General features: G+C 45.2%; 2 protein-coding genes across 4 annotated transcripts in view; both read left to right on the top strand.

Annotated features, from left to right (window-relative positions):
* Ece2 (endothelin converting enzyme 2) overlaps positions 1-7,422 on the top strand; it is a 30,343-nt gene extending 22,921 nt beyond the window's left edge. The window contains exons 10-20 of one of the 3 annotated variants that reach the window (XM_047564026.1): positions 193-335; positions 649-763; positions 2,198-2,308; positions 3,355-3,453; positions 3,547-3,624; positions 4,549-4,652; positions 4,825-4,935; positions 5,061-5,128; positions 5,303-5,493; positions 5,603-5,698; positions 6,390-7,422. In XM_047564026.1, the coding sequence (XP_047419982.1) occupies positions 193-335; positions 649-763; positions 2,198-2,308; positions 3,355-3,453; positions 3,547-3,624; positions 4,549-4,652; positions 4,825-4,935; positions 5,061-5,128; positions 5,303-5,493; positions 5,603-5,698; positions 6,390-6,566 (1,293 nt within the window). In that variant the 3' untranslated portion in view covers positions 6,567-7,422. The remainder of the gene's footprint in view (positions 1-192; positions 336-648; positions 764-2,197; positions 2,309-3,354; positions 3,454-3,546; positions 3,625-4,548; positions 4,653-4,824; positions 4,936-5,060; positions 5,129-5,302; positions 5,494-5,602; positions 5,699-6,389) is intronic. The other 2 variants (XM_047564023.1, XM_047564024.1) reach the window with 2 other exon arrangements.
* Positions 7,423-13,173: 5,751 nt separating this feature from the next.
* Positions 13,174-22,492, top strand: Psmd2 (proteasome 26S subunit ubiquitin receptor, non-ATPase 2). Its single transcript, XM_047563943.1, has 21 exons — positions 13,174-13,353; positions 13,796-13,852; positions 14,164-14,328; positions 15,398-15,519; positions 15,690-15,914; positions 16,209-16,367; positions 16,521-16,665; positions 16,839-16,899; positions 17,128-17,274; positions 17,446-17,552; positions 17,717-17,844; positions 18,146-18,233; positions 19,539-19,701; positions 19,801-19,902; positions 20,077-20,222; positions 20,497-20,580; positions 20,883-21,051; positions 21,136-21,230; positions 21,403-21,529; positions 21,934-22,052; positions 22,203-22,492. The coding sequence occupies exons 1-21, from the start codon at positions 13,219-13,221 to the stop codon at positions 22,383-22,385; spliced, it is 2,727 nt and encodes a 908-aa protein (XP_047419899.1). The 5' UTR covers positions 13,174-13,218; the 3' UTR covers positions 22,386-22,492.
* Positions 22,493-25,979: the final 3,487 nt, after the last annotated feature.

Here is a 25,979-nt window from a genome sequence, read left to right on the forward strand (position 1 = left end):
GTTTGGGCTCCCAGACTGAGTGGTGCTTAGGCCTGGAAAAGGGTTTTTTTGCAGGAAGGAGTCACCAAGCAGCCTGTAGCTATTGCCATGGCAATGGGAAGGCCTCCCAGGCTACAATGTGTCAGTGGGGGAGGGGTCCACTGGAAGCAGTGCGGGCAGTCAACCAAGCCTGAGAATTTTTTTTGCTCTCAGACTCTGGCACCCTCCATGGACTGGCTCGAGTTCCTGTCTTTCTTGCTGTCACCATTGGAGTTGGGTGACTCTGAGCCTGTGGTGGTGTATGGGACAGATTATTTGCAGCAGGTGTCAGAACTCATCAACCGCACCGAACCAAGGTGGGAGAGAGCCCAAGTTGCAGGGGGGTGGGTCTTGGGGCTCGGTGAAGATCACTGGTAGGGACTAGGCCCAGTGGGCAGGCACGACCAGACAAAGCAGCATTCGATGAAGCCCTGGGCCATTCCAATCATGAGAATGTCTGTAGGTTCTTTCTCTGGGTATGCGATATGTGGTCCCAGGGTGAGAGAGGGACTCTAGGACAGCTTCAACATGTGCCCCTCAGGACTCCTGCTGTCTGCATGTTCTTGGGGATTGGTTGGTGGGAAAGGAAAAGGTACCCCACCTCCCCTTATTTCCTGGTATGAATGCCAGCATCCTGAACAATTACCTGATCTGGAACCTGGTGCAAAAGACGTCCTCGAGCCTAGACCGGCGCTTTGAGTCTGCACAGGAGAAGCTGCTGGAGACCCTCTATGGCACCAAGAAGGTGGGGCTCTCTGACTCTGCCCCTACCTTCTGACCCACCCTAGCTGATGCTGCACACTCACAGTGCATCAGGCACCAATTGCCATATGGTGCAGAGTGTGGAGTACAAAATTTGGAATCAAGCTGACATGGATTCCAATCCCAACTCCTCCATTTTTTAGCCTGTGGAACTTTGGGCATGACACCCGGACTCCTTGATTCTCCACTTCCTGGTCTGTAGAGCAGGAATAACTTGCAGGGTTGTCATGAGGATTAACTGAGTTAATGTCCTAAGTTCATGGCATACATAGACATTGTAACTTTGATGATGAAGATGGGGAAGTTGAATAAATGCTGTTCTTCATTCCCATGTGTGGGTGGGGGGTGGATTTATAAACAAATACGGGTATTTGGGGGTGATAAGTGCTCACACTGAGTGAAATACCTCCTTTGCACTATAGGACAGATGTGGGAACAATGGGGGAGGCATCAAGAAATGTTTTGGGGCTGGGGTTGTAGCTCAGTGTTGCCTAGAATATGTGAGGCACTGGGTTCGATCCTTAGCACCACATAAAAATAAATAAGTAAAATAAAGGTTTTGGGTCCATCAATAATTAAAAATATTTTTTTAAAAAAGAAAGGTTTTCCTGAGAAGAATATGTTCACCAAGAAAGTAGGGGAGAAGGGCATTCTAGGCAGAAGGAACGTGAAAATCCCCAAAGGCAAGAAGGAGTTTGGTTCTGGTAGGAGCTTGAGAACAAGGCAATAGAGAGGCTGAGCTTGGTGAGGTGGGCATGGGGTGTCCATGAAGGGACCTGGCTCTTGTGTTAAGATGTTTTGCCTTGATTCTTTCATAGAAGGAGACCATGGGAGTAACTGCAGATCAGCAACATAGTTACGTTATGTATTAGATGATCTTTCTGGTGTCCTAATGGATGATGGAGGATAGTGACCAGGGAGAGGGATGAGAATGGAACCAGAGTCTAGTCAGAAGACAACTGCAATTTTCAGGCAAGAGATGATAGTGTTGTAGGGCAACAAAGTAGGGATGGGTGGGCAGGGGAGATGATGAAAAGTAGAGTTAGTAGATACTAGTGATATAGTGAATATGGGATTAGGGAAATGGGGGAAGCTGGAATGACTCGAAGGGTTTTGGCATGGGGGACTGAGTTGTGAAGCTGAGCATAGAAATTTCTAGACTCCAGTGGGGCCTCTTAGAAACACTGGAGAAGTGTCAAGAACAGTGTCAGTAACCATGTGTTCCTACTGAGGTTTCATTCCTGGTATTGGCATGATTCCAGATATTGCCTTTATATCCCCTGGAGTCTGAGGGAGAGATGGCACCCCAAACCTAGGCCTCTGTTGTCTAGAGCTGAGAAGGCTAGCTTCAGAGATAGAAAGGCCCCAGTCAGAGGAAGAACTGTCTCTGGGCCCTTGACTCTTTGTCCCTTTACAGTCCTGCACACCACGATGGCAGACCTGCATCTCCAACACAGATGATGCCCTTGGCTTTGCTTTGGGATCCCTCTTTGTGAAGGCCACGTTTGATCGACAAAGCAAGGAAATTGTGAGTCTTCAGGCTTTTAGACGCTACCTTAAAATTCACTGTTACATAGGTACATATTAAAAAACTGGAAGGAAATTCTTAAACGAATATACAGTGGTTACTTTGGACAGTGGGAGCATAAATATTTTTTATTTTTGTTCTTTAAGTTTTTCTGTGTTTTTCCAAAATTTTTATAAGAAGTTTATATTATCTATATAATTAGAAAAAATAATATTTTCTTGTTAATGGGTGTGCTTAAATATTATTCACAAAGATGTTTATGACAGTGTTGTTTGTAATAGGGGGAATGAAAACAGCTTAAATGTCCAACCATAGGGAAAATAAATTATGGTTAGGACAGATTATATTATGAGGCAGCCTTTAAATTCAAGATACACTTTTTTTTTTTTTTTTGAGGGAATGGTGCTGGGGATTGAACTCAGGGGCACTCAACCACCAAGCCACATCCCCAGCCCTATTTTGTGTTTTATTTAGAGATAGGGTCTCACTGAGTTGCTTAGCACCTCGCTTTTGCTGAGGCTGGCCTTTGCTGAGGCTGGCTCTCCAGAACTGGTGGGATTATAGGCATGATACATTTTTAAGTGAAAGAATAGGTTGCAAAAAATATATATGTTATACAACATAATTCCATATTTTATATCTGGATAGGGGAAAATACTATAAATAGATATCAAAATGTTAAAAAAGTTTATCTCTGAGTGATTGGATTATAAGTTTTGTGTTTTCTTCTTCAATTCTTCTCAACTTTCCAAAGTTTCCATTAATGCCTTTTAGAATCAGATAAAACCAAAGTGATAGATTATAATATTAATTTATTAACTTATTAACATTTTAAAATTTTTAAATTAATTAGGAAAAAAGTCATCCTCAATGCCAGTACCTTCATAAATGATGCTTCCTTCTCATCCTTACCAGATGCTAAACTTTATGGGTCTGAACGTTCCCATGGCTCACCTAGGGGGACAGGGATGGGGCTGTAGGGCAAATAGGCGAGAATGGATACATTAAGTGTGGATGGGGGGCTGATTTGTTCCTCTCTCTCCCAGGCAGAGGGGATGATCAGCGAAATCCGTTCTGCATTTGAGGAAGCTCTGGGACAGCTGGTTTGGATGGATGAGAAGACCCGGCAGGCAGCCAAGGAGAAAGTGAGCAATGACTGGGGTTGGAGCGCCATCTTGAGGAGGGGATGGAGGATACGATTTTTCTGGGACCTGAGGAGGAAAACCTGTTCTCTTCAGGCAGATGCCATCTATGATATGATTGGTTTCCCGGACTTTATCCTGGAGCCCAAAGAGCTGGATGATGTTTATGATGGGGTGAGTACCCACGGTCACAGTACTGACCTGCAACCTCAGGCAGGGGGTGCACTCTTGCCTACCCTCAGTAACTGGGACTCTGTAACTGGGAGGGAAAGAGGTGCTTTTTGCTTCCTTTCCGAGGAAGATATGGGCAACCCGAATTGCTTAAATGTTGACTCTGCGCCAGGCTGAAGGCCAGAGGACAGTAAAATACAGTGTTAATGAGTGAGTAGGGATTTAGATCAAGACTGAGTCAAATCGTGTTTCTACCCATAACTAACTGTATAACTTTAGACGAGACGTCTGTTGTCCTTAATGTCTTCATCTGCAAATTGGGGGTCCTACTAATGCTTCACAGGGTTGTTGTGTGAACAAAATTAGGCAGTATGTAAAAAACATACAGCACCAGCAGCACATGTCCATCCCCAGCTCTTAATTTTATATTTTGAGCCGGAGTCTCCTTAAGTTGCTAAGGCTGGTCTTGAACTTTTGGTCTTCCTGTCTCAGCCTCCCAAGTTGCCGGGATTACAGGTGTGTGCCATGATGCCTGGAAATAAGTTATTTTTTATATATTGGCAATTATTATTTAAAATTTTTTTTTGTAGTTGAAGATGGACAGCATGTCTTTATTTGTTTATTTTTATGTGGTGCTGAGAATCAAACCCAGTGCCTCACACATGCTAGGCAAGCACCCTGCCACTGAGCTACAGCCCCAGCCCCTATTGGCAATTATTTACTAGGTATTTTACTCCTTTTTTTAGGGGACCCAGAACCTTATGCATACTAAACACACACTCTACCACTGAACTACATCCCCAACTTTTTACTCCCACTTACAGTTGAGGAAACTGAAGCTTGGAGAGAGGCTAATTAGTAGTCAATCTGGGACTTTTTATTATCTTCATGTTCTTGCTTACTTTCCACCTCCTACCATGCCCATAGTATGAAGTCTCTGAAGATTCTTTCTTCCAAAACATGTTGAATTTGTACAACTTCTCTGCTAAGGTGATGGCTGATCAGCTCCGCAAGGCTCCCAGCCGTGACCAGTGAGAATGGGAGGCCATAGACTCTGGGGACATTAGGGGAGGTGGGGGAAGTTTTCCAGGGAGGGGAAAAAGGGGTGGCAATAGGCCCTTGTGGGAGGTAGGGCAGGGCTGCTGGACTTGGGGGTGGGCATCAGAAGAGTAGGGAACCTCAGCCTCTCTCTTTTCCCCCCAGGTGGAGCATGACCCCTCAGACGGTGAATGCCTATTACCTTCCAACCAAGAATGAAATTGTCTTCCCTGCTGGTATTCTGCAGGCCCCTTTCTATGCCCGCAACCACCCCAAGTATGTCTGAGGCAGGAGGGACCGGGTGCTGGGGCCTGGGCTTGTGAGTGAGATTGGATCAGAACTAGAAGGGGGATTCACAAGTCCCCCTATCATATCCTCACTCAGCATTCCTCACCTACCAGGGCCCTGAACTTTGGTGGTATTGGCGTAGTCATGGGTCATGAGTTGACACATGCTTTTGATGACCAAGGTAGGGACTGGTGGAGTTGTCCCATAGAATTCCCAGTGGCTCCTGCAAAGACCTTGGGATGTTGGGGGCAGGTCCTAGGGGCCCTGGAATCTGTGGTCCAGGGGTGGTAGGGGTGTTTCTGTCCCCAAGGGGTGAGCTATCATCCTATGGGGTGCAAAGGTGCATTCTCCTCAGGGCGTGAGTATGACAAAGAAGGGAATCTGCGACCCTGGTGGCAGAATGAGTCACTGGCAGCCTTCCGGAATCACACGGCCTGCATGGAGGAACAGTATAACCAGTACCAGGTCAATGGGGAGAGGCTCAATGGCCGCCAGACACTGGGAGAGAACATCGCTGACAATGGGGGGCTTAAGGCTGCCTACAACGTGAGTAGCCTAGTGGGCTTCCAGTGGCCGAGGCCTATGGGCCTGAGTGGAAGGGTGCTGAAGAAAGCGGGCAGGCCCAGGTGGACTTGCTGCCCACTCTTTCCCCCAGGCTTACAAAGCGTGGCTCAGGAAGCATGGGGAGGAGCAGCAACTGCCAGCTGTGGGGCTCACCAATCACCAGCTCTTCTTTGTGGGATTTGCCCAGGTATTGCCCCCTGGGAGACCTGGGGTGTGCCCCTCTCTCTATCTCCTCCAGATGATGTCATTAGAAGAAATGGGGGGCATGCAGGAAAGGGACTGAGAAATAGGGCTGAAGTGGAGATATGGGAGGTGGGTTAGGAAGGCCTTATGCTCAGAGCCTACAAAAACGACTTAAGGAGGGAAAGTCTTGGGTAGGATTTTGCAGCTCTCAAAGAGCAGAGCTGCCCTGCTTAAGGGGGTAAGAGGTGGGAGGAAGCATTGATCCTCTTGATATTCCTGTGGAGTAGGTATGAAGGAGGAAATTGAAACTTGGGGACACAAATTAGCTTGTTCAGGAATAAAGTAAGTGGCAGTGGGAAGACTCAGGTGGGGCCTCCTCCAGGTACTTTGCATTACAGCAGCCATCCTTGAGGGTCTCTGTTACCCCCACTCCACTGGGCCATGTCCACACTGGGCAACCCAGTGTCCAGGGCAGCTTTAGAAGAGCTTCAAGGAATTGGGGAAGGAGAGAGGGGTACATTTCCTTCCATTGGAGTTGAGATGTTGATGGAGCCCCTTGTAGTGATCTGAGACCTCCTGAGCTGAGGGACTGGGGCAATGGTGGTTTGTGCCCTGAGATGGTTCTGCTACGGCTGAGGATATGGCCCAGCTCCACACTAGACACCGTATGTCCCCGTGTCTGTCCTGGCCCGCAGGTGTGGTGCTCGGTCCGCACACCAGAGAGCTCTCACGAGGGGCTGGTGACCGACCCCCACAGCCCTGCCCGCTTCCGCGTGCTGGGCACTCTCTCCAACTCCCGTGACTTCCTGCGGCACTTCGGCTGCCCTGTCGGTTCCTCCATGAACCCGGGGCAGCTGTGTGAGGTGTGGTAGACCTGGGTTGGGGAAAAAAATGGCTGGCCATTGCCAGGGCCTGGGGCTCCCAAGTTAGGAGAAAGCAAATGCAAGCTGGACTGGGTCCAGCCCCTCCACCCTACAGGTGACATAAGTCTAGTCCCCCTTGAGTACCACATCGTGCCTCTGCTTTGGGGGTGCCCTTTCCTCCAGCAGAGCCCCCACCATTCACTGTGACATTCTTCTGTGTCACCCTGCCTTGAGGAGGTGTGGGCAGAGGATCCAGTTCCCATAGAAAGGAGTCTTTGGCCCCAAGCTCACTCAGCCTGGGGGCTATGGGGCCTGCTGTGTTTGCCCCATTCTGATCCACAGAGCCTGGGGCTGTGCCTCCCAGGCTTCTCTCCAGGCCTACTCAGTGCCCAAGTGGAAATGGGCTCAGCTCCCTTCTGACCTGCCCTCAGAGGCCACCCCCACCCCATGCTCCTTGTGCTGATGCTCCCAGTACTGCTGCCCACCCTCACCAAGAGATCTACTATGCTCAGTTCTTAGTGGAAGCCCAAGGGCCTTTAAAAGCCTCCCTGCTGCCTCATTTCCCTGTCTGTGAGGGAAAGTGTGTATGTGTAGGGGTGCCAATTCCTGTGTTTTAGAGTGCAAGTCTTAGAGGGTGACTAATTCTCCCTGGACTAAACAGGAAAGCAAGAAAGAACAGGGAGAGGGAAGGACAGAGTTTATTTTTACAGGAAAGAGGGTGGGGAGGGTATGGTCTTGGCCCTGTAGGACCCTGTGCCAATAAATAGACCACACCAGTCAGCCTGTCTCTTTCTTCAGTCCTGTTTTCATTTATCCATTTACTCATTCCACCAGTATTTATTGAGCAACTGCTATATGCCAGGCATTCTTCTAGAAACTCATTTTACTCACTCTCTAGAGACAGGGGACTGAGATTAGAAGCACTGAGAAGACAAAGAAAGAGAGGAGGGGTGGAGAAATGGAATGAATGCAGTTGAGTCTGGCCAGGCAGAGCACATCCTCTGCTCTACAGCTGGAAAGATTTGCAACTCCCTTCTGCTGGTATTTGCAGCTGGCCTGACACTCAGTAACATCTGGGTCAGGTCAGCCTGGAAGATGGGTGGCCCTTACCTTGCAGTGGAGGAAAGCCCTGGTCAAGAGAACTCCCTGTACCACTCCAAGTACCACTTTCTGGAATTCAACACACCAGCCTCTGCTTGTAGATAAGAAGACAAGTATTTCCTCACAGCCTCAAAGGCTCACAGCTCCTGAGAGTCAGTCATTCCACTTACACACACTCACTAAGGCCTACCAAGTGCCAGGCACAGAGATTGCAAATATGGCCTCAACCCTCCAGAGTGATGGAGGGAAAAGAAATGTTTATCCAATACCTCTTGTGTTCCAGGCACCTGTGCTAGGTGGCTCATTTCTTTATTCATTCATCATTTATTAATTTATACATTCATAGATTTATTTTTAAAAATATATTGATGACCAACAATGTGTCAGGCACTGGGGATGCAAAGTTGAATAAGTTCCCTTAGGGGACTTTTGTTTCACTTTTATCTTCACCTAATCCTTATAGCAACTATATTCTATAAGTGCTCAAGTCTCCATTTTATAGATCTAACCTTAGCCACTTCACTGAAGTTAAAGAGACCAGGATTGAAAGTGAGGCTCTGATAATTGAATGAGCTTGTGGCTATTCCTTAATTGCTGTGAGCCTCAGTTTCTTCATCTGTGAAATGAAAACTATAGCAAAACAGTAGAGTCCAATCTCAGTTCTAAAATTAAGTGATCCCCAAAGTACAAGAAGGGGTGCATTTGTCAAGTTTGGAAGGGAAAGAATATGGCTTATCAGGGATTGCTGCTGGGGTACCTGGTCCCTTGTTGATGCCATTAGCATGGGTCCCACAACCTGTGTCCTATACCAGCTCTTCAGGAATCAGATTGTCCCTATAAACAGCTATATATGGGGCCATGTTGTTACCTAGAAGTACTGTCTGCTCACCAAGGGAAGAAAATATTTGTTCTCAGAAAGGGGCAAAGTGCCCTCTGCTATTCCACACCAGGGGAAAGCATGACCTGAGTCTCTAAGAGCATAATTTCAGAGTGGATGGCAAGGAGTATTGGAAAAAGGAGAGCTGTTACGTCTGGAGACCTGGTTCTGGCTCCAGTTCTACCATCCCCTAGCCAAGGCTTACCCCGCTCAAGTCTCAGCATTCTCAGCAGTCTGTGAAATAAGTGGATTGGATGAGATGATCTCTGAGGCACATTTTAGCTTTGATGCTTTCAGAAGTGAATTCATGTGCTTAGTAAATTCCAAAAACCCAAAGAGATATTAATAAATGACTTGTGGGGTTTGGGTGTTGCACAGTGGATCAAACAGAATGTCAGAGAGCACAATGACTAAAGAGAGAGGCTTGGCTGGATAAACTCTTGCCCTTCCTGACATCTACTTTCAGAGGTCAGCCTAGGATCCTGAGCAGCTGCCTAGTATGGCATTTCGTATTTGCAAAAAGGTCAAAGTGTCAAGTAATAATAATAATTACCAGCTTTCATTTACTGAGTCCCTATTTTTCTTCAGCCTGTGCTAAGCACTTTAAAAAATATCATCTGCTGGGCTCGGTGGTACACACCTGTAATCCCAAAGACTTGGGAGACTGAGGCAGGAGGATTGTGAGTTCAAACCTAGCCTCAGCAACTTAGCAAGGCCCTAAGCAACTCAGCAAGACCCTGTCTCCAATAAAATATTAAAAAAAGGGCTGGGGATGCAGCTTAGTGCTTAAGCACCTCTGGTTTCAATCCCTGGTACCAAATAAATAAATAAAATAATAAAATAATATAAATATCATCTCATTAAATGCCCACATTATTTATCAAGAGGCTTTATTGTTATCTCTATTTTACAAGTGGGGAAACTAAGGAAAGATATTACATTACTTCCAATATCAGATAAGACAGATTTCATTTAAGTCAGATTTGGAACTCAGATGCTCTTAATCACCACCATTTGGTCTTCTAAGTCATGACAGTTTAGATTCAAATGCATCTATCTTATGGACAAATCCATCCTGCTTCTTAATAGCAGATGCATTTCCATGCAAATAGCTTCCTGGGCCAGGTGTGCGTGATAATCAGGTAGCTGCAGAAAACTGAAGCACACATTGAGCTGAAGTTAAGCCAGGTAGCATGTTTGCTGAGCACTCTGTGGGTGCTTGGTTCCAGAGGCAAGGTGAGGTGAACATCAGATGATGGAGGTAATCTTTATGGTCAATAGCCCTGTCAGGCTGATGACTATGCATCTATATGTTCTGATGTATTGAGCCAGAAGGGGAAATAAAGGATTGTGCTCCTGGACAGACACATGATGACAATTATGAGTAAAGTGTTGGGTTATCTCCTATACTATCCCATTGGAAAGTCTGACTAATTCCTATCCTCAATAAGGTAACATGTCAAGAAAAAAGATTGTACCTTTGGCAGCACTCTGAAAATGTCAGACTGGAAGAGAGACATAAATGGAGAATCCTAATAGTTTTCCAGTTCCCAGTTCTGGGCTCCAAAGAGAGTCCTGAAGAATCACTTTTATACCGAAAACATGACCTGAAGATGAATGCACATTCATTCATTCATTCATTCATTCCTTTGGCCAGTATCTGTCAGGACCTACCACAAGCCACACATTAGGTTGGGTACAAGGGCCATGAAGATGAATAAGACAGTTCATTTTCCTCCAGAAGCTTATAGCAGAGGGAGGGAGAGGTATGTTCCACCCAAAGTGGGAGCACAGGGAAGATATAAATAACCTGAAAGGTATGGTAGGAAAAGAATGCTAGACAGGTAACATTGAGCTGGAGCTCAGAGGACCAGAGAGTTTACTAGCTGAAAACAGTAAAGGGCATTCCATACAGAAGGAATAGCAATATGAAAAGGCTAATCAGCTTGAAGGGGGCAGGGCATGTTAGAAATATGAAAAGTTTAGAATGATCAGAAGAGGGTAAATGAGAGGGACATAATGGAGAATGAGAGTCTGGAGAAGGGTAGTAGTAGGTATGAAAAGAGGGAATTTTAACATCTGTTGTCAGTTTTGAGAATTAACAGGAAGAAGGGCCACAAAGCAATCTGGTGTGAATGACATCACACAGAGAAAATGGCAACCTAGTGGAAACAGTGCAATGTTATAAGCTTCTAGGTACACTTCTGGTGTATAAATGATGGGTTTGGGTTTAATGGTTCTCAGATGAACAGAGCTTAGTCCATGTTTAGGGGGCAGCATGGCATGATTATGGGTGCAATTTTAAAGAAGAAGGTAGGAAGGGGCTGGTAAATGAGTTGGCCTTTGATGGGACTACAGTTTGACCACGAAGCTGGGAGTTTGGCCAAATGATAGGAAAGAGTGCTTCTGGGAGGGTAGTATGGCTGAAATGAAGCTGGAGGCAGAACATCAACGTTATCAAGGGACTTTGAAAATAACTGCCAGACATTTGCATTTGGCTAGAGAGATCTGGAAGTGTGAATGCTTGATGTGAGAAGGAGAATACACATATTTAACTCAGTGCAGTAAATTTAAGGTATTTGGAAAATAAGATAACTGCCTCCTTTCTAGTTTCATGCATCAAGTTAGTCACTTTATATATTGTCTCATTTCGTTCTCAAAGCAACTTGCAAGGGAAATACTTTATTACTCACATTTTACACAAGCAGAAACCATGCTGAGAAGTTAGGTAGCTTCCCCAAGTCTCACAGTTAGTAAATGGCAGAATCTAGTTTTAAGCACCAGATCTGTCTTATCTATAAAGTTTGCATTTTCCCACCCTCCCAACTTTTATTTTAAAACATTTTAAACCTAAAAAAAAGTTGAAAAAGCTCAACTTTTCAATCTCTTTACCAGGAATAACCAACTGATTAACAGGCTGTGCTTGATGCTATAATATCTTACCTTATCTCCTCCAAGGTACTACTTGGGATGTGACTGTATACACAACAAAATCCCAGTATCTGATAGAAGGAAGTCATGGGGGAAATTTTTTTGGAGAAATCCCTGTACAGATGGCTGAAGAAATCCTGAAAATGTATGGACATCTAGAAGGCAGAGAAAGAATAAGAACAGCTATGGGCTGTCCAACTTCTGTCCACAGACCAAGGCCAGGGGAGTCACTGGCAATGGAAATGGAGGGTTAGCCCTAGAATCCAAGCACTGAGCAGAAAAGAGTGACATATTTTTGAAATGAGCTTCGAAAAGGGGGTACTGGGGATTGAATCCAGAAGCGCTTTATCACTGAGTTACATCTCCAGCCCTTTTATTTCGAGACAGGGTCTCACTAAGTTACTTAGGGTCTCGCTAGGTGTTGAGGCTGGCCTCTAACTTGCGATCCTCTTGCCTCAGTCTCCTGAATCACTGAGATTACAGGCAAGCTCTACCATGACTGGTGTGCTTCAGAATTTTATATCTACATCTATACAAACTTTTTGTTAGTGAGTATGGTACTGGGGATTGACCCAGGGGTGCTTAACCACTGAGCCACGTCTCCAGCCCTTTTTATTTTTTATTTTAATATGGGTATCCCTGAGTTTCTTAAGGTCTGGCTAGACTGCTTAGGATCTTACTAAGTTGCTTAGGGCCTTGCTAAATTGCTGAGGCTGGCCTCGAAATCGCAATCCTCCTACCTCAGCTTCCAAAGTCTCTGGGATTATGGGCATGAGACACTACACCTGGCTAGATGCTTTTTAACAAACACTTTATGCATTCGTTCCTGTGTCTGAACTCATAAAATAAGTCTTCAGGCCAAGTGGTGGTGTTCTTACCAGGCAAAGGGGAGAATTACATTCTCTTCTCTCACTTTCTACACACATACACAACCTACACCCAAGAAGAAACTGAGGTTTGCCAGAAAGAGTTAAGGGCTTGGCAGACGGAAAGATTCAGGTTCAAATTCTCAGCACCAGGAAAAAAAGAAGAAGAAGAAGAAGAAAAAAAAAAAGTCCTGACATAAAGCACATCAGTCACAACCCCTTCTAAGTCGTAACAGGGCAAGGAAGACTAAAAGACAGGCTGAGGCAGTCTGTCTTGTTCTGCTTTTAGCTCCAGAACTGGGCACTGGAGCATAGGATTTAATTTATCTACTCCCCTTCGCTCTCCAAAATATTTTAGGTAATAGCACATCTCACGGTAATAACCGGGCTCTCTCCTAAAACTGGGGGTGGTAGGGGGATGTTGAGGTTAACTATTCCTCAGTGGTGAGGGGTAAGACAAAATACAAATACCACCCAGACTACAATGAAGCGTCCCGATTTCAAAAGTCTTGTCCGTTTGTCACACCACCCCATCAACTTGGGTACCTCTGTGGGCTCTATTCACATTGTTAAGAAATTCAGGCTCGAGGAAACCGTCTCGGCTCGCAGTCTACTCCTACCACAGGGAGTTCACCCAAACCCCTTACAGCTCGGGGCGGCGCCTGTAGCGCGCAGGAGGCTGGGAATGGTAGTTCTTGCCTGGGCTCCGAGGGCGGGGTCGGGGGTCGGGGCGGAGGGAGCCGCGCGCCCAGGCTCGCCCAGGAGTTTCCGGTCGCAGGCGGGGCCTGAAGGAGGAGGGGCGCCGAGGACGGCACGCGCGAGGCCATCTGGGAAAAGGGGCGGTGTAAGAGCGTGCGCGCTCAGCGGGCCGGCAGTGGTGGTGGAGATGGAGGAGGGTGGCCGAGACAAGGCGCCTGTGCAGCCCCAGCAGCCCCCAGCGACGGCCCCCGGCGGGGCGGACGAAAAGTCGGGCGGCAAGGAGAGGCGGGATACCGGGGACAAAGACAAAGAGCAGGAGCTGGTGAGGCGCGGCGCCGGGAGCTGGCAGAGGAGGCCTCGGGCTGAGTCACCGCGGTCCCGCAGGCCTCGGGCCCGACTTCCAACGGCCCCACCATGCCCGGGAGAGGGCGGATGGGGCGACCCCCAGGGCTCCCAGCACCTTGCCTCTCTGTCCCTCATTCTCCATTTCGTGCTGTCACCTCCGCCGTCCCCACCAATCCTCACCAACGTTTCATGAGGTGGGCTCGGGCGGGTCATTGTCATTCGCTTTTCCTAGAACGGCATTCAAGCAGAGCCTGGCTCAGAAACTGCCTTCCCAACAGGGCTTCCCATTCTCATTCCCTTTCCTTGCCCATCTGGCCCCTCCAAAGGAGGCAGGCGCACTCTGCACCTGCCCCAAGGTGAATGGGAGGAGAATGTGATTGAGATTCCTTCTCTTGATGAGCTTCTTCCCTCAACTCCAGTCTGAGGAGGACAAACAACTTCAAGATGAGCTGGAGATGCTCGTGGAACGACTGGGGGTGAGTCATGATGTTAATGTGAGCCGGTAAATACCTGGATCTTTCTCACTTGTTTTATTCCTTTTTTTGGTAACAACTCCTATGTGAGATGAACTGTGTTTTAGGGTCAGTGTTTTGATGATTATGTGAAGGAGGAGAATTACAAATGATATTTTAAGTGGGTCTTTTGGTTCTGTGCCTGGCAGGGTGTTGGGGAATTAAAGATAGATAAAACATAGTTATATACTTGGGGGAAATTTTGGTAAAATGTCTCTGTTGACTTGGAAGAGTCGTGACTCCTTTTGTCTCAGTCCTTACATCTCCATGATCAGGAGAAGGACACATCCCTGTACCGGCCAGCCCTGGAGGAACTGCGAAGGCAGATTCGTTCTTCTACAACTTCCATGACTTCAGTGCCCAAGCCTCTTAAATTTCTGCGTCCACACTATGGCAAACTGAAGGAAATCTATGAGAGTATGGCTCCTGGAGAGAATAAGGTAAAACTAGTTCAGAAGCTGGTGGAGGACTAGCTAGCTAGCAGTTCATTGGAAACCTAGCAGACCTAAGACCTAATTGAGTTGAAGTCCATTGCAGTGAAAATATCTGCAAAAGAACTGAAAGGAGGGTCACTTTTCAGAATATATTCCTGTGTTTATATTGGACCTTGGATTTTCTTAGCATAATCTGTTTCTAATTTGTTTAACTATGTGTGCTTTTTTTTCTCCATTTTGTCCCATGTACATGCATTTATCTCTAAAACATACCCCCAGTTCAATAACTTCTCTGCCTCTTGGTACTTGGTAATCTTCAGTTCTCACCTGGATTATGGCAGCAGCCTCCTAAATGATCTTTTTGCTTTTGCCTGGGACCACTTATGTAATCTGTCCTTCATGTAGCAGCTATAGTGATTTTTCTAGATCACGATTTTTTGCTTAAAACCTTTTAGTAGCTTTTTACTACAATTAAAGTAAAATTAAAACTAAGCATGGTAGCATGCCTATAGCCCCAGCTACTCAGGAGGCTGAGGCAGGAGGATCTGTTGAGTCCAAGATTGCAGGGCCAACCTGGGCAACATAACAAGATGCCTGCCCCTGCCCTCCCTGCCTATTTGCAATAGTGGGGACCAGGGACACTGCCTCTGAGCTACATCCCCAGCCCTTTTTACTTTTTATTTTCAGATGGGGTCTTATTAAGTTGCTGAGGCTGACCTCAAACCTGAAATCTTCTTGCTTCAGCCTCCCCAATAGCTCAGATTACAGATGTGCACCACCATGCCCAGCTAAATCCCGTATCTTTAAATAGATAAGTAAAATTTAGAGCATCTTTCTTTACTTTTTCTCTTGTTTATTACCCTTCATCTCTGTTGGTTTAAAAGGGAGATGGCAACACCAGCTTTAGGGTTATTGTGAGGTTTAGCTTAGATAAGGTAGAAATTTTTAGTACAGAGACTAGGATATAGTTATTGGTTAATTTTGAGGACGGTAGCAATGATCTCGATTCCATAATATTACACTACCCTTATCCTGGACTATTGAGTTTGACTTCAAATTTCTGGTTTCTTTATAGCGTTTTGCTGCTGACATCATCTCTGTTTTGGCCATGACCATGAGTGGGGAGCGTGAGTGCCTCAAGTATCGACTGGTGGGCTCCCAGGAGGAATTGGCATCATGGGGTCATGAGTATGTCAGGTAAGACCTCTTGAGAATCTGAATGGGACTCAGGCATAATTCTGAGATCTGTCTTAGATATTTATTTTATAGTATGGGCACACTGAATTTCCTGAACACTAAATTCCTTGTGCACAGGGAACTGTTTCCCCTAAAACTGTGCTCCCTCAATGTTCTATGCCTGTCCACAGGCATTTGGCAGGAGAAGTGGCTAAGGAGTGGCAGGAGCTGGATGATGCAGAGAAAGTACAGAGGGAACCATTGCTTACCCTGGTGAAGGAGATTGTTCCGTACAACATGGCCCACAATGCAGAGCATGAGGCCTGTGACCTGCTCATGGAAATTGAGCAGGTGGATATGCTGGAGAAGGACATTGATGAGAATGCATATGCGAAGGTCTGCCTCTATCTTACCAGGTAAGTGAGCATGGTAGAGATGGGTGGCAAGTGTGCCCTTCCCAGCATTTCTCTCTCAGTTGTCCCTCTTCTTTTCTCCTAGATCCTTTACTTCAAGGGTCACATCAGACTGTAGTTAGTTAATGTTCATGAATTTCTCGAAGACAGAGATTTTGTGTCTCTTCAGTAGTCTCAGCATCTAGCATGGTACCTGATGTATAGTAGGCATTTGGTCTTTATTTGGGGGTAAGTGAATTAAATGGGATAAATGAATGTCTGAGACTTTCTGAATTTTATTATTTGTAACCTTCATAGTTGTGTGAATTACGTGCCAGAACCTGAGAACTCTGCCCTACTGCGTTGTGCCTTGGGTGTGTTCAGAAAGTTTAGCCGTTTCCCTGAAGCCCTCAGATTGGCATTGATGCTCAATGACATGGAGCTGGTAGAAGACATCTTTACCTCCTGCAAGGATGTGTATGTAAAAAAGAAATTGGCAAAAGAAGACATAAGCTCATGCATGGGGCATTTGCATGAGGAGCTGGGACTTGTAGTTCTGGTTAGGGATAAGGGACTTTCCTATACCCTTAAGGGATGAGAGGGAGCAGGGATGATGGCTGTCTCCCACAGGGTGGTGCAGAAGCAAATGGCATTCATGCTAGGACGGCATGGGGTATTCCTGGAATTGAGTGAAGATGTAGAGGAGTATGAGGACCTGACAGAGATCATGTCCAATGTGCAGCTCAACAGCAACTTCTTGGCCTTAGCTCGGGAGGTGAGACTCTTTTCCCTTTTTCATTCAGGCTTTTTGATTGTAATCTCTCTGCCATTTGACCTCCCCAACTATACCTCTGACTTTGCTCTCTCTGGTTTGAGTTGTCATTCAGTGGGATAGCAAAAGGGACAGCTGGGGAAGCAGTTGTGACCCTCTAACTTCTTTTTCTTCAGCTGGACATCATGGAGCCCAAGGTGCCTGATGACATCTATAAAACCCACCTAGAGAACAACAGTAAGTAACCCTCTTTGTAGAGAATTAGAGGATTGTTAATGGTTCCCCTAGTATTGGGAATGATGGCTTGGCCAACCTGCTTATTCTAAAGGGTTTGAACCTTTTTTCTAAGTTATTGTCTGGGGCATAGTTAAATATCCTAAGGGGCCAGCTTAGAAACAGGGACTGGCTGCTGTGCTGTGTTCTTTTGTTTTTCTACTCTAAACCTTTCCTTTCCTTCCTGTGCAGGATTTGGGGGCAGTGGCTCTCAGGTAGACTCTGCCCGCATGAACCTGGCCTCCTCTTTTGTGAATGGCTTTGTGAATGCAGCCTTTGGCCAGGACAAACTGCTGACTGATGATGGCAATAAATGGCTTTACAAGAACAAGGACCATGGTATGATTCTGTTAGTACTTTTATTTGTGTATTGCTTTGGTCACTCTTTTTGTCCTCCTAGAGTCATGTTACTTGATAAGGCATCCACAGTATAGTTCCTTGGGGAGCCCTTTATAATAGTTTCCTAAGGGTAGGATCCTTTTAAGGCTGATTGATTCTTCCTTGGTACAGGAATGTTGAGTGCAGCTGCATCCCTTGGCATGATTCTGCTGTGGGATGTGGATGGTGGCCTCACCCAGATTGACAAGTACCTGTACTCATCTGAGGATTACATTAAGGTTGGTCTGGGCAAAACCTGCTCACTGGGGACTTCTTGCCTTCTTCTAGTGTCCTCCAGTTTTTCATTCCAGTTAAGTCAGGTGCTGCACTGAGGCTTATGTTGCATCTTTTTTGGTGAAGAAGCTAGAGTAACCTGAGTAAAGAATCTGTTTGCTCTTTGCAGTCAGGAGCTCTCCTGGCCTGTGGTATTGTGAACTCAGGGGTCCGGAATGAGTGTGACCCTGCCCTGGCATTGCTTTCAGACTATGTTCTCCACAACAGCAACACCATGAGACTTGGTTCCATCTTTGGGTAAGAATTCTCACTTTTGGTAGTGCTCAACTGGGGAACAGGAACTGAACCCATTTCACCTTGTATTGCCAAGGACTGCCACCATGTCACTGAATATTTGGCTCTTGGTGATTTTTTTTTTTTTTTTTTTTTTGTTGGGGCAGGTGCTGGTCCACTAAGCCTGCACCCTTCCACTGAGCTACATCCTCAGCCCATTGTGGATGTTTGTTGACATGATGAATAAATGACTAGTCCTCTCTGGTTCTTTATTGTCTCCATCCTTGGGTACGTGTTGGGGACTGACTCTACCTGGCTTTTGCAGGCTAGGCTTGGCCTATGCTGGCTCAAATCGTGAAGATGTTTTAACATTGCTGCTTCCTGTGATGGGAGATTCCAAGTCTAGCATGGAGGTGAGTAGAGGCTGTTGGTCATTTATAGAAGATAGGAAAGGTGCTCTAAGTTACTCTCTATGATATCTAGTAAAAAGCAGGTATATGTGTGTGTGCTTATGTATGAGCTTGCACGTGTTGTGGGGGTGGTCAACCTCAGTGAAATCCCTTAGAACTGGGATTTTAAGACGAGTTGAAGCTAAAGAGTTAACATTTTGGTATTGAGTTCCAGTCCTTGGGTATCCTTAAGGCTGGAGGATGGGGTAACTTAATACAGTTTAGGGTTGATGATTGTGTTAGTCAGCTTTCTGTTGTTATAACAAAATACCTGAGATGGTCAACTTGTAAATGGAAAAACTTAGCTTATTGTTTTGGAGTTTGCAGTCCATTGATTGAGTAGACCCATTGCTTTGGGTGAAGTATTACATCATGGTGCGAGCATGTAGCTGAGCAAAACTGCTCACCTCATCACAAGGCAGGGAGTAGAGTGAGAGAGAGAGAGAGAGATGAAGAGGAAGGGCCTAGGGTTTCACAGTCTCTTTCACAAGCACTCACCAGTGACCTAAAGATCTCCCATTAGATCCTACCTGTTAGTTTCTACCACCTGCTAATAGTGCCACCTTGGGGACCAAGCTTTTAATTTTAATAAATGGGCCTTTGGGGGGCATTCCATATCTTACCTACAGCAATGATTTTCTCAGTGTTTTAGTCATTGACCAACCTTAAGTTTTCTTGCCTGTGCAGAGTAATTTCAGTGATGACTAAATACAGTATGGTGACTAAAAGTAGAGGTTTTTAGAGTTAGAAAGACCTGAGTTCAAATCCTGCCACCTCTGCTTAGAAGGAGTATGATCCTGGAAAAACAAATTAATCTCTTTAGGCCTCATTTTTTTCATCAGTGAAAAGGAATAACAAGGCCTGTTCATGGAGTTGTTGTGAAGATTAAATGTTAAACGTATGCAAAGCAGGGGGTGGGGGTTGTGGCTCAGTGGTAGATCGCTTGCCTAGCATGCGTGAGGCACTGGGTTCGATCCTCAGCACCACACACGTAAAAGTAAATAAAATAAAGGTATATTGTGTCTATCTACAACTAAAAAAAAAACTATTAAAAAAAAAAGTATGCAAAGCAGTTGGCACAGCAGCTAGCATGTAGTAAGTACTCAGTGAATAATCATAACTCTTGTTATTTTGACCTACTATCAGAAAGTGATTATCACCATGTGTGGTTAGGGAGGATGTCTAATACTGGGCTGTGGGAGTTAGGTATCCTGAATAAAGACAGAAAAAATATCTTACTATGTGTAATACTGATTTTCTTATTTGTAGGTGGCAGGAGTGACAGCTCTAGCTTGTGGAATGATAGCAGTGGGATCCTGCAATGGAGATGTCACTTCCACTATCCTTCAGACCATCATGGAAAAGTCGGAAACTGAGCTTAAGGATACTTATGCTCGTTGGCTTCCTCTTGGCCTGGGCCTCAATCACCTGGGTGAGGAGGCATCTGTTTGGTCAAAGGGCTAACAGTAAATATGTCAGACTGAGCTGGATAGAAGCAAGTGTTCTCTGACCTCTTGATTCTGTCCTGTAGGGAAAGGTGAGGCCATTGAGGCGATCCTTGCTGCTCTGGAGGTTGTGTCAGAACCATTCCGCAGTTTTGCCAACACACTGGTAGATGTGTGTGCCTATGCAGGTCTGTGCCTCTAATACCGTGTCTTGTGGTGTGCCCCCCTCCGCCACCCCCACCATATTGTTTCTCCTTTGATATTCATTCTGAACTGCTTTAGTTTCTTTAGGCTTATCCCATTTACAAAGTAAGTTTTTCCTTGATGCCTTCTCATTTCCCTCTCTTCTTACCCCACCACAGGCTCTGGGAATGTACTGAAGGTGCAGCAGCTGCTTCACATTTGTAGTGAACACTTTGACTCCAAGGAAAAAGAGGAAGACAAAGACAAGAAGGAAAAAAAAGACAAGGACAAAAAGGAAGCCCCTGCTGACATGGGAGCACATCAGGTTAGGGAGGCAGCTGGGCACTCTCAGAGGGGAGGCTTTGAGAAAAGATGAATGTGTAGGAGAACAGCTTTGGCTTTGTTTTTTTGTGTTTGGGTATTGCCATCTATCGAAATAGCAGGAGATTTGAGTTCTGTCTATGAGGGGCATAGAGTGACTTTTCCCCATAGAGTGACTTTTCTTCTTAGATAGGTCCTGAGTCAAGGAAGTCAAGAATAACTTTTTTGTTTTGTTTTTTTCTGGCGCTTAGTGGATTCTGCTGTCTCTTTAATTGCAGGGAGTAGCTGTTCTGGGTATTGCCCTTATTGCGATGGGGGAGGAGATTGGTGCAGAGATGGCACTACGAACCTTTGGCCATTTGGTGAGTAAAGACAGAGAAGATTGGAATATACTTTTTTTTGGTGATGTTGAGGATTGAACCCAGGGCCTTGTGCAAGCAGGGCAATTGCTCTATACCCCCAGTCCTGGACTATTACTAATTATGATGACTCAGGGGTCCCCAGAGAAGACTCTCTTGATGGATTTTCTGGGTGGAGAAGTGATCTTTTTGCTGTGCCCTTTCTACAGAAGTGAAGTCTTCCTTTCACTTGTCAGCCCATTCCTATAACTGAATTTGTTTTTACTGCTTTTCCTCATTCTGTCATTGTTTTCTTTTAACACCAGCTGAGATATGGAGAGCCTACACTCCGGCGGGCTGTACCTTTAGCACTGGCCCTAATCTCTGTTTCAAATCCACGACTCAACATTCTGGATACTCTAAGCAAATTCTCTCATGATGCTGATCCAGAAGTTTCCTATAATTCCATCTTTGCCATGGGCATGGTGGGCAGTGGTGAGTACCAGGCAGAAAATGATGGTAAACAGACTGAGGGAAGATTTGAGATTCTTTAGCCTCTGTCATTCTTAATATTTCCAGGTACCAATAATGCCCGTCTGGCTGCGATGCTGCGCCAGTTAGCCCAATATCATGCCAAGGACCCCAACAACCTCTTCATGGTGCGCTTGGCACAGGTAAAAAATAGAACTCTTCTCCTTGGAGTGTGCCAGGGGTGGTGGTGGTGGAACAGAGAGATGGAGTCTTGGCTGGGAGGGAAGATGTAAGCAAGTTGTAGGATTTCTGCTTGACCAGGTTAGGTGGTGTCTCCTTCTCTTGCCTTTTTTTTTTTTTTTTTTTTTTTTGTAGGGCCTGACACATTTAGGGAAGGGCACACTTACCCTTTGCCCTTACCATAGTGACCGGCAGCTTATGAGTCAAGTGGCTGTGGCTGGGCTGCTCACTGTACTTGTCTCTTTCCTGGATGTTCGCAACAGTGAGTTCCTGTCAGAAATACTGTATTGTGGCATGTGACACCCTGTTTCCACCTCTACCAGGGCCACCTTGGCAATTTAGGATCAAGACCCCAAGTTAGCTCTATATTATTCTAGATTCTTTGGGCCTATAAGGGCTCTCATGAGACACAATTTTGATTAGGCCTAAAAAGGCTTAAGGATGATCAGCCCAGTAACTGCTCCTAAATGGCTAGGGAAAGTGATTTTGAAATCTGAAGCTGTGGATAAAGGGAGGAAGGGCATCTTGGATTAGTAGTAAGGTTTATGGGACAATGTGGAGTCAGCTGAAGATGGGTTAAAGGGTCATGGCTAGGGTGGAATCCCAAGGATCAGGCCGGGTTTGCTGTATTGTCTATAACAGTGTGTCCCATGTGCTTCCCTCAAGTAATTCTAGGCAAATCGCACTATGTATTGTATGGTCTGGTGGCTGCCATGCAGCCCCGAATGCTGGTTACCTTCGATGAGGAGCTGCGGCCATTACCGGTGTCTGTCCGTGTGGGCCAGGTGAGGGACTGCGTGTGGGGAGGGCTCAGACTATACTCTAGGACTTGGAGAATGCACATATAATCTTGCTTTTCTGAAACTGGTGTGGGCAGTGGGGTGTTGCTTCTCTCCTATTGGCCATCCCTTCATTTCAGTTTTCTCATCCCACAGGCAGTGGATGTGGTGGGCCAGGCTGGCAAGCCTAAGACCATCACAGGGTTCCAGACACACACAACCCCAGTGTTGTTGGCACATGGGGAACGGGCAGAATTGGCCACTGAGGAGTTTCTTCCTGTTACCCCCATTTTGGAAGGTTTTGTTATCCTTCGGAAGAATCCCAACTATGACCTCTAAGTGGCCATCAGGGATGGACACTGCTCTAGATCATTGGGGGAATTATTACCTCCTATTCTTTTGTTACTGAGTGAGATAATTTGTTCAATAAAGACCTTTATCCCCAAGGTCTCCGTCTATTTTCTGGGGTATCATGGCCCAGGGCTAGAGTAGAGTGTGAAGTTGATGTGAGAGAGCATTGTTTGGAGCAACTCTGAGCCTAGACTAGTAGTAGGGAGGCTGCCCTGAATCAAAAGAACTAGCTCCTTTCTTTCTCTTCTTCCCCACCCCTTCTTAATCATTTTCTGTTTTCATTTTCTTAGAATCCTTCAGAAGCTAATAAGTATAATGAATCTTCTTTATAGGAATTGCATATATAAAAGTTTTTATGTAAACTTTTTTTTGGTACTGGAGATATAATCCAGGGGTGGTTTATCACTGAGCTACATCTCTAGCCCTTTTCAGTTTTTATTTTGAGACAGGGTCTCATTAGGTTGCTTAGGGCCTTGCTGAATTGCTGAGGTTGGCCTTGAACTTATGATCCTCCTACCTCAACCTCCCAAGGCCTTGGGATTATAGGCGTGAGCCACCATACCTGGCTTTAGATAAACTCTTAAGAATTTCTAAGGAACTTGTTGATCTTGTGTTCCCCACTCTATCACACACCCATGCCCATTATCTCCTGACTTGGGGCTAAGGATGCCCAAGAATAAGCAGCCCTTTTTTTTTTTTTTTTTTCTAACTTGTGCTGCTGAGCAAGAGGGACATCTTTATCTCCTGTGACCCACCCTCTGTTGCTCTTGGGAAGATTTGATCATATTAACATCTACTTTTGAGTTGTCCTTATACAAACTAGATAGAAAGCCTGACCCTGACCTTCCTCTTAACTTGGTATAGCAATGGGAAAGAGGAGTGTGGCCTCCTTCCTGGAAAATAATCATCCTTGATCTGCTGTGCTCCTTCCTGGTGAGGCTGGTACAAGTATAGCTATCCCACTGCTTAGGGCCTAAACCCCTGGAGATGCAGTGTGTGTGGAGGGGGATCATGTCCTGCCAGATAATCTTAGCTAACATTAATCCAATACTGTAAATTTAACCTAACAGTGGCTGGTACTAAATAGATTTTCTATAAATACTGAAAGAATAACTTCATGCTTCTGAGACTTTCCAACAGTTTTCAAGTAGGTATATCTCCATGTTTTGTTGAGAAATGGTTTGGAGAAGTTCAGTAAGTTATACAAAATGATAACTTACTAGATTCTAGGTTAGAATCTTAAGTCCATTTGACTCCAAAGCCCATGCACTTTTTCACTATATTAATCTGTCTTTATTGGAGACTTGAGAGCTTCATTTTAATTCAAGGACTTACCTGGAGAAGCAGCAACAACTTTGAATGTCTCCATGCTTTTGCTAGGCAGCCTGTATAAAAGTTTGAAGTACTGGGCACATGGCGCAGGCCTGTAATCCCAGTGACTCAGAAGGCTGAGACAGGAGGATTGTGAGTTTGAGGCCAGCCTTAGCAACTTTGTGAGACCCCCATATCCAATTGAAAAAATAACAGCAACAAAAAACGGAATGTAGCTCAGTATCCCTGGTACTAAAAAACACTTTACACTGGACATCAGCCCTGTTGTCCCTCTTTATGTGACTGCTGTCTTGGCTCTTAACCTTTCATATTCAGTCATTTATTTAGTAACAAATACCAGTGGAGCTTTAATCTGCATTGGACATTAGATGTTTGTGGAAATGAAAAACTAGGGGGAAAAAAGCCTGCCCTCAAAAACTTAATAAAAAAAAAAAAAACACATGAAAACAATTGTGAAAAATTATCCATACTCTATTGAAATGTGAACATTTACCCTGAGATCATTGAAATAGGGCCCGAGTGCCTGGTTTAATCAGGGGAAAGTTATTTGAGGAAACAAATTTGGAAGAAGGTGAATTTGTACAGAGGAATAAAAGAAGGTTAGATATGGCTTATGGAGTAGAAATGGCAAGAAGGAGGGAGGAAAAGCTATTTTCAGAATTCGTGAATAATTTGGTTTGACTTAAGTATAGGGTCTGGGGGGAAAGTGGACGATTCATCTGAGATTCAGACTCAAGCCAGGGAAGAGTTTGTCTTCCTAAAAGAATGCGAGTATCAATAGAGATGGTTGAATGAGAGCAGGCAAGTGACATGATTTACTATCTGGGTAAAGAAGCTCACTCGAGTTGTGGAGATAGGTAAGGGAATGGATGCCTCAACTAGGGCAATAGAAGTGGGAGATGGAAAAGGGGAGAAGCAAGTTTTTTAAAGTAAAGTCAATAGGATTTGATTTTGATTCAATCCCCAATAGGACCTGGGTCTGATTAGATATAGTATATTGAATGGGAAGGAATGTAGTATGATTCAGGTTGGGCACTATTCATTGCAAGGAACAGAGCAAAAACGAGTTAAGGGTGGGGAGGAGGACTTTAGTGTAGGGATCCTTGACAAATTCTTATCTGACCATTTGTAATCTGAGATGCCTGTGGGGGTGATAAGGTAAAGATGTCTTAGTACCTTGTTCTGACCAGTACGAGTTCAAGAAAGTGGTTTCTGATTTAGCAATGAATTGAGGGACGTGTGGTGTCATGCCATGCATGTCATTATTGGGTAGGCAGTAATTGATTTTTAAAAAAATTTTTTTTACATCTCGATAGACCTTTATTTTATTCATTTATTTATATGTGGTGCTGAGAATTGAACCCAGTGCCTCATACATGCTAGGTAAGCGCTCTACCACTGAGCCATAATCCCAGCCTAATAATTGATTATTAGTTTTCTTAGGAAAAAAAGTAAGAGAAGTGAGAAGAGGTAAGGAAGGAAGTCCTGCATGACAGCATTCAGAGCTCAGGTGGAGTGTCCCAGAACATTATGGATCTGCATTTTCATTCTCACTAAGGGTCCTCCTACAAGTATGTTTTACTCTCCTTTCCTTAGAGTTGTTGCCCTACTTTTCTTTAGGAAGGTGACTTGAAGGGATTCTTGTGCCTGTGTTTGCCCACCCTATAATTGTACTTTTTTGACAAGATGATGGTGAAGGCTGTTTTATTGCCACTCTACCTTAGCCCACCAAGTTCTGTGGTGTCATGCATGTCAGGATGCAGTCCATGATAGCAGGAAAAGTGGACTTTGGAGTAAGGTCTATGGTGCCCTTCACATACAGTGGGAATAATTGACTATTTTGTTGGAGATCAAGAAAATCAAGTGAGGTCACAGATCACTTATATTAAGTGACTAGTTCACCATTGGTGCAGAGAACGGTGGGAGGGAATACCTTTTGTTAACTACCAAGGCACTGCACTGTTTTAAGCACTTTCACATGAAATCACAACTCCTTTAATCCTCACAATCTAGAGTGGATGTTACCATTGTGAGAAAAAGCACAGTGGTTAAAAGCTTAGGACTGGAGCCAGACTGGTTTCAAATCTTTCCATTTTACAACAGATAGTAGGCAATAGTAAGTAGCTAGGTAGTAAGTAATGGAGCTTGAATTAAAACCCAAGGAAGCTGACTCCCAGGACTGGTTTCCTCTCTAGAACTGTACCTTCTGACCTCCAAGATTTGGCTACTTGGCAAAGGTCTCTGAGTTGT

This window comes from Sciurus carolinensis, chromosome 9 (assembly GCF_902686445.1).
Source record: "Sciurus carolinensis chromosome 9, mSciCar1.2, whole genome shotgun sequence".
NCBI classification, from domain to species: domain Eukaryota; kingdom Metazoa; phylum Chordata; class Mammalia; order Rodentia; family Sciuridae; genus Sciurus; species Sciurus carolinensis.